Source organism: Microcebus murinus, chromosome 3 (assembly GCF_040939455.1).
Source record: "Microcebus murinus isolate Inina chromosome 3, M.murinus_Inina_mat1.0, whole genome shotgun sequence".
Classification (NCBI taxonomy): domain Eukaryota; kingdom Metazoa; phylum Chordata; class Mammalia; order Primates; family Cheirogaleidae; genus Microcebus; species Microcebus murinus.
The window spans coordinates 49979352-49989012 of record NC_134106.1 but is presented as its reverse complement, the minus strand read 5'-3'; the positions used below and the strand labels follow the sequence as shown (position 1 = coordinate 49989012).

At 49.5% G+C, this 9661-nt stretch overlaps 1 protein-coding gene across 12 annotated transcripts in view; it reads left to right on the top strand.

The window, feature by feature from the left end:
• Positions 1-263: 263 nt before the first annotated feature.
• The window catches only part of BCL11A (BCL11 transcription factor A), a 99699-nt gene continuing 90301 nt past the window's right edge, over positions 264-9661 (top strand). For 6 of the 12 annotated variants that reach the window (XM_076000797.1, XM_076000800.1, XM_012764817.2 and 3 more), the window contains exons 1-2: positions 3338-3397; positions 7929-8258. In XM_076000797.1, the coding sequence (XP_075856912.1) occupies positions 3349-3397; positions 7929-8258 (379 nt within the window). In that variant the 5' untranslated portion in view covers positions 3338-3348. Of the gene's footprint in view, positions 439-637; positions 1091-3337; positions 3398-7928; positions 8259-9661 lie in introns of those variants that run through there. The other 6 variants (XM_012764815.3, XM_076000801.1, XM_076000799.1 and 3 more) reach the window with 6 other exon arrangements.

The following is a 9661-nucleotide window of genomic DNA, read 5'->3' as shown; positions in this document are numbered from 1 at the left end:
CCCGCTGCGGAGCTGTAACTTGGAGGCTCAGCTCTCAACTTCGGGTGATTTTTCTTTGCTATCCTCTCCTCGGGCAAAGTTTCCTGAGCGCAGCCGCAGGCTCGGGGCTTTCACTTCGGCCCCTGGCGTCCGCACGCGGGGAGCGAGCGCGGCGGCGGCGGGGAGGGGAAGTGGGTGTGCGCACGGAGGAGGGTGTCCGGGAGCAACTCTACCTGGCTTCCCTCCGCCCGCGCTTCCCCAACCCCGGGCTGCAGCCTCCCGGTGCACTCTAGCTTTTTTTTGTTGTTTTTTTTTTTAAGATTATCTTTCATTTTAGGGTCCGCGTGTGGGGGGGAGCAGGGCTCACGTCTTGCTCCCCCCCACCTTCTCCTTTCACCCCCGCCGCCCTTTTCTTCTCTCCCGGCCACGCCACCGCCTCGGCGCTCGCTGCGGCCACTGGTGAGCCCGCGGCCCCAGAGCCCCCTCCCTCCGCCCGCCCCTCCCCCGGGGGCCGCGTCTGGCGTCCGCGGAGCCCCCCGCCCCGCACCTCTCCCGCCCCGCACTGGCCATTGGCTTGTCCTGGTCTCTTTTTCATGTCCAGCCCCTGATGTGTGTCCATTGGTGTGAGCTTCCCCTTCCCTCCTCCCCTTCTCTCCTGCTCGCCCTGCCCATGTTTTGTGTGTCTCTGTCCATCCAGACTCCTGACGTTCAAGTTCGCAGGGACGTCACGTCCGCACTTGAACTTGCAGCTCAGGGGGGCTTTTGCCATTTTTTTCATCTCTCTCTCTCTCTCTCCCTCTATCTCTCTTCTCTCTCTCTCTCTCTCTCTTTTTTTTTTTGCTTAAAAAAAAAAGCCATGACGGCTCTCCCACAATTCATCTTCCCTGCGCCATCTTTGTATTATTTCTAATTTATTTTGGATGTCAAAAGGCACTGATGAAGATATTTTCTCTGGAGTCTCCTTCTTTCTAACCCGGCTCTCCCGATGTGAACCGAGCCGTCGTCCGCCCGCCGCCGCCGCCGCCGCCGCCGCCGCCGCCCGCCCCGCAGCCCACCATGTCTCGTCGCAAGCAAGGCAAACCCCAGCACTTAAGCAAACGGGAATTCTCGCGTAAGTAGCCCAATAATAGTAATAATAATTATTAATAATCACGAGAACGCGCAGGACGAGAAGCAAGAGCGAGGGGGAGAGAGGGGTGTGTGCATGCATTTTAAAATTTTTCACAAGAAAAACCTCCGAGAGTCGAGGTAAAAGAGATTAAAAGGGGGGAAAAACCCTCATCCCATCTCAAACCACAGCCGTATGCACTTTTGAGATAGCACGCACCTTTTAATTTTATTTAATTTTACAAAAATTTGACTCCTCCTCTTTCCTCCTTTCTGCCGCTTTATTTCTCTTTTCGAGAAGGAATGCAATGATTCCCCCCCCTCGCCGTGCCCCCCGTTTTGCAAAATAATGAACAATGCTAAGGATGCGGACAACTTACATGCAAACCTGGGGATGGGAGCTGGTGGGGAACGGGGGTTTGCTTCCACTCACCGTAGGATTAGGGGGGTGGGGGAGAGTGAGTCCAAGTCTAAAAAAAAAAATTCCCGGGGAGAAAAGAGGTGAGACTGGCCTTTGGACACCAGCGCGCTCACGGTCAAGTGTGCACCGGGAGGAAAGTAGTCATCCCCACAATAGTGAGAAAGTGGGACTGAGGAAGGGTGCCCCTGGCGCTCCCGAGTCTGCCGAGTCGGGAGAGGGGCCGGGGCGGCGGGGAGAGCCGGGTGACGGGGAAGGACGGGAGACGCGGCCGGCGCTGCCGCCTTTTGTTCCGGCCCGAGGTGGGTGTTTGTCCCGCTGCCTTTTGTGCCGGCTCCTCGCGCTTGCCCTCCCGCGCCGCCGCCGCCGCCGAAGGGCAGGAGCGAGGGCCGGGGGAGGAGGTGGCGGTGGGCACGCGGGAGAGAGAGGGAGGGAGCCCGGACCGCTACCGCTCGGTTTGCCGCTGCCCGCCCCTCCCGGCCGAGCCTCAGAGGTGGTGAGGAGACGTGCAAAAAAAAAATTAAATAAATAAATAAACAAATAAAAATAAAATAAAACGAGGCAAGAGAACGTACAATTTCTTGCCCCAAAACAGAAGCCAAACGCTCTGCCAGCCCTTTTCGCTACGGTCTTCTTTGACTCCCCCACCCCCCCTGCAAAAAAATCTCACAATCTCTCATGGAGAAAAAAAAATTTACAGTCACCCCCTTCCCCAAAAACCCCTTCAGTTGCAAACTTAGGGCGCCGGCGGCACAGAGAGGGAGAGAGGAACTCCCTCCTCTTACTATTTTTTGGAAGATTTTCAAAAAAAGTGGAAGTGGATTTTGATTGGGAAAAATCTCGTGTCTGAATGTTTACAAGCACCGCGTGTGCGGGAGCCTCCTGCCAACAAACAGACTGAGGACCGAGCGCGGCGCGGCAGCCCGGGAGCAGGCGGCGGCGGCGGCCCGGCCTCGCCCGGGCCTCGCCCGACCTCGCCGCGCCCCAGCCCAGCCCGGGATCGCCCACCCGGCGCCCGCCGTCCACCCGCCAGGCACCGCGTCAGGTCACGCTGTGACTCCAAGCCAGCCTGGCCCGCGGTCCCCATCCGCCCCCAGCACAATGCCCAGACCTCCTCCCGACCTCCCAGACTGAGAAATCTGCTGGGTGAAACTCGGCTCTGCAAAGCATTTTTATTTTGCAAAGCTACAGGAAAAGCGTATTCTGCGCGCCCCCTCCCCTCCGCCCCAGGTACTCTCAGATGTCTCTTGTCCAGTGCTTCGGACAGCTGGGAGGTCACCACGTGCTTTCCCTGCCCCCTCCCACCGGGTCTGGCCAGCAGCCCCGCGCGCCCGAGCGCAGCCAGGCCAGGAGTGGGGGGGCGGGGGAGAATGCATTTCGGGGGTGCTGGATCCCGGGACCCCGCGCACCACCCTTGGGTTCTTGCTCTCTACCCCGGGTCAGGCTTGGTCAGGGGTCCTTGTGACTCTGTACAGAAGGTGGTGGTGATTGTGGTGGCTGTCTCCGGCTGAGTGCGCGGAGAAAGGCGGGCGGTAGGCACTTAGGAAAGTTTGGCAGCAAGGGAAAGAAAGGCGTAAGAGGGCCCGCATCCCCCTCAACCTCATTTATGATTCTTATTTTAATTTTTGATTCAATTTTAAAGGACCACCTATACTTGGTTCTCTTTTTTTAAAGGGGTGTGGGGGGTGCGCACAGGGAATTGAATTTTTCACTGGGCCCTGGAACTTGTCACACACTTCGGAAGCTCCCCCGCCCTGGCACGTTGCGGGGCCCTCCCTCTCCCCACCCCCGCGCATCCCTCCCTCACAGCTCTCCCCCGCCCCCCACTCCCCCGGCCGCGCCGGATGCGGATCAGACGCTGCGCGCGGCGGTGTGAAGTTACAGCCCGGCCAGGTACCGGCGGGAAGGAAGGGCAGTGTTCGCAGGACTCGGGAAAGCCGGGTCCTTCGTCCGAAGGATACAATGGGGGCTCAAAGGACAGACTGGGGCGCGCAGTCCGGGCTGCTCCCTCGTACCCCCCTCTGCCTCTTGGGTCCATCTCAGGACACTCCAAGCTGGGAGGGTTAGTCCCCTCTCCTCCTGTCCCGGTGCGGGCACTGGGTTAAAGGGCCAGTTTGGGAGGGGTTACGAGGGTCACTCCTTTCTCTTCTCTTTTTCTGGGTTTGCAGAGGGGGCGGGAGCCATCCCAGTCCTCAGCACCCCCCCTCCCCCCTACGTGGGCTGAATAAGCTATTCGGTCGCTAGGAGGCAGAACAAGATCAAGAAAGCTCAGCGAACTTGAACCTGTACCAGGGCCTCCCCCACCTCCTGCCCGGCGATTCTCGTCCGGAGAAGGAAAAGCTTTGCGAGGGTGGGGGTGGGGGGGAACGAACGGTTAGGCAGAATTCCCTTTCTCTCCCCCCATCTCTCCTTATGTCTTTGTTCTTCATTTTGACTTTAAAAATGCTTCTGGCCAGGGCCGCGGAGAAGCGCCCGGGCGCGCGGCCGACACCCCGGTGCGCGAGCTGAGGACACCAGCGCGCGCTGGGCGAGGAGCGGGGTGCAGTTTTCGCTTTCTTTCCGGGCGGGCATTTTTGGTAGCGAGGAACGAGGAGTGCGCGCTCTTGGGCTCCAGGGCAGGGCCGGAGGGAGGGATATGGCAAGTTTGCCCTTGGTCTCTAGGTTCACTTCTACCCTATCATCCCGACGCAAAGCACAGACCTTGGTGGCCGCGGCGAGCTTGCTGGGCGGCTCTGCAGACCGACACCCCTTCCCCGCCTCCCGCGGCTCTCGCCTCCGAGCCCGGAATCACAACAATAGTAATAGTTATCATCATAATGATGCGGGCAAGCAGCGTCATTAATAATGAATAACCACAGCCGCCGCTGTGCGCACACCCAGTGCCCAGAATTGCGGGGAAAACGCATTTGCAGAGATTCCCCCAAAGTGAAAAGTGTAAGCGTATGGACACGGAATGAATTTCAGGACCCGCGCTTGGGGTGTGTGCGGGGATAACGAGACTGCACCGGGTTAACCAGCCAGGTTTTCCAGACCGCACTTCCTTTTCCACCAACTGTAGGGCCCGCGGCCGGGCTGGACGGGCACGGGAGGCAGCAGTCTGGGCCCCTGGCTGCTCGCTGCCTCTGGGCCCCCGGCCCCAAGGCCCCGCGGCCGCTGCTGCACGTGTTCGCAGCAAGCGCGGCGGGAGCCTGCAGCCTGCACGCTGCTCGCTTTGTGCCTCTGAGTCCCGGCGCCCAACTTCACTTTCTGCACGGCCCACCCCTACCGGGCCCCCTGCCCTGGGCCTGTAGCCCCCGGCTTCGCTTTTGTTTCTTTGCTTTTTCTCTCTGTATTTGAGCCTTCGTTTGCTTCTTTAAGCTGTTAAGACAACCAAGGGGAAGGACTTGGAAAGCAAACTTGAAGACACATCTCCCTTCTCCCCTCCCCCTCCGCCTCCCCTAGCAGCCCTGGTTTCCCCTGCTTCTTCCCAACATTTCTTCTAAGGATTCTTTTTTCCTTATTTATTCTTTTGCAACTACAGAGAGGAAAAAGATCGCAGTCTGCCGCTGGGACGTTGAGACGTTCCAGGCTGTCTTGCTGTTTGAACGCAGAAGCATTTTATTTTCTATTTCTCTTCCTCCCCTTGTAGAGAGAATTCACGGCTAATTATTATGATTATTTGCCCACTCCCTTCCACTTCTATCGAGGACTCCCTGCTTTGTAGCCGGAGTTTAGGCCCTAGCTTAGAAACGATGGTATTGTGGGGGAGAAGGAGGATGGAGCTGAATTGGGGTGGTAGTGGTAAATGACTGAGGTTAGGAAGGTTTTTAGGAAAGAGGAATTTGCATTAAAATGCAGAGAAATTATCTGATGCCCAGAAAGGAAATGTTGATTGCCACTGAGAAAAGATGTCAATGCAAATCAGTAGACTACACCAAGAGAATTGTATTTTCATATTTTCTTTGTGTTCCACTTTGTCTGATTTTTAATAATATAGCAGCAATAATAAAAACACGTTTTGGTATTTCTCTGAACATCACTAGCCAAATGTTTTGCAAGGAGAGAATGTTAAATGTATTTCATATATTAGGATATAATTCTTGTTAATTAGCAATAATTTACGTTAAGAGCATAGAAAATGTTGAGGTTACAGGTTTTATATCTGTACATTTGATCATCTTGTTATTTTCAAGAACTTTGCCTCCTATAAAATTAATTAGGTGAAATGTGGAGGTGTAATCAGCAACCTCTGAATTACCACTTCATTTCCTGGTTTTGATTGTAAATCAGTTCAGTCACTACATTTAGAAGACTTTAACCAAGTCTGTTTTGAACCGCATTACCTTTAACTATTTGATACCTAGGAGAATATTTCCTTTTGCTCCTAAATAATATTCCCACTTTCAGAAATGTGTCAAGCCTTGGGAATAAAAAAAATGAATCTTAACGGTGGAATTTTAAAATATGTTTTTTGCAAAGCTTCCACGTACTACTAACTTTAGTAAAATTAAATATGTTTCCTGAGTGTTCCTGCAATCTGGAAACCTCACAACTTGTAGTTAATGCTAAACAATTTGTCAGTGTACTTAAAATACTTATTTCAAAAAGCAGGGATATTGGAGAATGACTTCCCTATTCAGTTCCTCACTTGGTCAAAATGAAAGCAAATGTAGGAGAAAAATGACATAAAGGCACAATGCAGAAGCACTTCCGTTTCTCTCCTTTTATATGAGAAGTGTGCATGTGTAGTCTGTATTTATCTTTTGGTTAGTATGTTGGGCACAGAAACATAAATGCTTCCTTTACAGTCTTTATTAGTAGGAATATAACCTTCATATTCCTGTGGTGACCTTATGTTAAATTAGGAGGAGTACCAGAGGCTAGAAATTATGACATGTCCTACTTGAGCACAGGTGCAGCTAGGCAGGGCTCTCTCAATATTATTTCACCTAGCACATCTGGGAGTTACTCTAGATCTTCCCCCTCAATATTCAGCCGAGGTAGGGTTGAAATAAATTTAACCTGAGTTCACTGGATTTTTGCACTTTATCAAAATCTGTTCCAATATTCTACACTCAAATTAAAATCTATTTTTTGATTCTCTGTGGCTTTAAGTTCATTAAATGTGAAATTGGCAGCTTGCTAAAGAAGGTCAGACTGATTAACTGTTTAAGACTTGTACATTTTCTGCTTCAGTTTTATTAACTGGCAACATCCTGGATGTGTTTTGTATTTTGTGATTTTTTTTCCTTTTTGATAGAGCAAGCATAAGATTTCATGAGCAGAGGCTTAGCAACTCTTTTTTCCCCTTTGGAAGGTTAAAAAATGATAGAAATTGCCCAAATAGATGCTGGAGTATTTTGGTACAAAGTTGAAAAAAAAAGCAAACAGGAAAGAAAGACATGTCTACCTTGTTATAGCATCCGCTGGTGATTATGTGTGCAGAAATAGTCTCATAATGAAGCGTTTTGGAGCTCATTCAGAAAATTAGTCAACTTTGACAACATTAGGCAAAGTATTTCAAGTCTGAAGAAAGGACTTCTCAGCCTTGTTCTGAAATGTGGTGTGTGCTTGACCATTCTGATTTTTGTCATGGATGCTACCAAGTGCAAGCATGTTTAGAATATTTTAGGCATTCCTTTTTTTCCGAGTAAAAAAATGACTAATTGGCTTATTTTCCTAAGTACTCAAAAGTATCCCATTTAGTTAATGTGTCTGAGAAGAATTGCCAGTGAATTTGATATTTCTTTGATTTTGTGGCAGTGCTGAGAGTGAGATCAGAAGGGTTTTTGGCAGTGTGAATTATGTTGCGTTACGATTATTATTTAGATCGTTTCATAGGTGAATGTAGTAGTTTTCTTATTACGGCAGTGTAAATGTGGCACGTTTTTTGTGTGATGTAGTAGCTTTCTAATTTATGAAACCATGTCTGTATATTTAGGAGGATATACATTCACACACAAAAGGGGTTATGTGTTTATTCACCTCTCCTTTTGGCACAATAGACAACTTAGCGTATAGGAAAAAAGAAACAAATTTGGTTTCCATCAGTGTTTTTACCAGTTTTTCTTGTAGTTATTATTTAAGCTTTCTTTATGTCCCTTGTGTTAACTATTTGTTTAAGTTATATTCTTTCTAAACTTACAAACCATACACACGTGTGTGTGTGTGTGTTGTGTGCAGTGTGTGCTTTTTCTGGAAGTATGCAGTTAAGACTGTTTTCTTTAAATACGTGATGATTTGCCTCATTGATAAATTTGCTTTCTTGTTGATGACCTCCACATCCTTGCACATTTTGTATGTTCACGTTTTCTGGATTTTATATAGAGAATCTTAGAAACACTGTACATAATGTGGTGGGATGGGATGGGGTTGAGAAAGTGTTTTCCCCTTTTCTCTCCTCTCTGACACTCTAATAATTGTGCTTTTGTTTCTCCAACCACAGCCGAACCTCTTGAAGCCATTCTTACAGATGATGAACCAGACCACGGCCCGTTGGGAGCTCCAGAAGGGGACCATGACCTCCTCACCTGTGGGCAGTGCCAGATGAACTTCCCATTGGGGGACATTCTTATTTTTATCGAGCACAAACGGAAACAATGCAATGGCAGCCTCTGCTTAGAAAAAGCTGTGGATAAGCCACCTTCCCCTTCACCAATCGAGATGAAAAAAGCATCCAATCCCGTGGAGGTTGGCATCCAGGTCACGCCAGAGGATGACGATTGTTTATCAACGTCATCTAGAGGAATTTGCCCCAAACAGGAACACATAGCAGGTAAATGAGAAGCAAGGAGAAAAGCTGTTTGCATGTTTTCTTTTCATTTTCAGAGGTGCTGTAGCCAAGCAGTAAGGAGTGGTGAAGTGCTTTCTGTATATCTCTCCATGTGGCTGTCCATGACAGCCTGTAATGTTAAAATAATCATTCCTATTGCTTATGTCCAGAACACAGAAAAATAAATATTTTCCACCTCACTGAGTCAGATGTAGGCAGAATAGGTACACACACCTGACACCCTCTCTCTGGAGCTGTTGATTCTGAATTTCTTTTCTTCCCCTTCTTTGCCTTCTCATTTTAAAGTGTTGAACCTTACTATACCTAGTCCAGTTTCCAATGTCCATTTCCAGCATTGGTGACATGTCAGGCGCATTGTGGCCATAGAGACATTTGTAGTTCAGCCAGTGACCTGCTTGACTCAGAATACCTGGTCAGGCCTCCCTAGGGGTACAGTTAGTTCTCAAGGCTTCCCTGGGTAGGGTGGGCTGGTAGGGCAGTTTGGAGGAGGTGGAAAGAGTTAACCGAGCTTCAGGGCTAGCCTTGGATCCATATTGGCTGTCAGCCCGTATGGGGCTGTAATTAAACACAGCCCTGTGGTGGGATGACACCATGACCTTGACTTTAAGATGCCATTTTCGACTGGCCAGGCCAGAGTAGAGAGGGCAGTTGCTGAAGCGCACAGACATGCTTACTCGAAAAGTTTAAGGGCATGTTGGAAATTTCAAAAGGTTGGTTTGACAGGAACGGCTGCTCCCTGCAGCCTGCCTCCTCAGCTAAATGATAAATGCTTCTCTGTGCTCTCTCTTGTCTCTGATGTGGTTTTGACAGATGTATCTTGATTTTGTTTGTGGTTTACACAGCCACATGTCACCCTTACAAATGTCCAGTCCAGACTCCACTGTTTCTGTTAAAACACAATGTAAAATTTTTCTTGGAAAAATACATACACATATTCAACAGCTCTCTCTCCTTCAGCTAATTTTAGCAGGGAGGTAGCTAGGTGTGTGGGTTTCTCGGCAGCTCAGGGGAAGAGGAATTAAAGTCTAACTGAGGGACTTAAATTCCCTACTCCAGGTGATGAACAGCAACACTATGTAGTGACCCTCAAAACGTTTTTTGATTTAGCACATTAAACAAAGTAAATGCAGATTCTGTGGTGATCAAAACACCATGCCTATAGTAGATCACTTTCTTCTGTCTACCCCCCACCCTCCAGAAGGTTTGTTCAGTTTTAGGAAAGGTAGTGCATAGAGTCAATTGATTCACTGGAACTTGTCTCTCTGACCTAGTTTGACCACAAAGTTGAACCATAATAGGTCAGTGGTCCGGAGGGGATTATATGTCATATTATTTCTCCTCTCCCCCTCTGGAATTTGATCATTAAAATCAAACGTGACATTTTC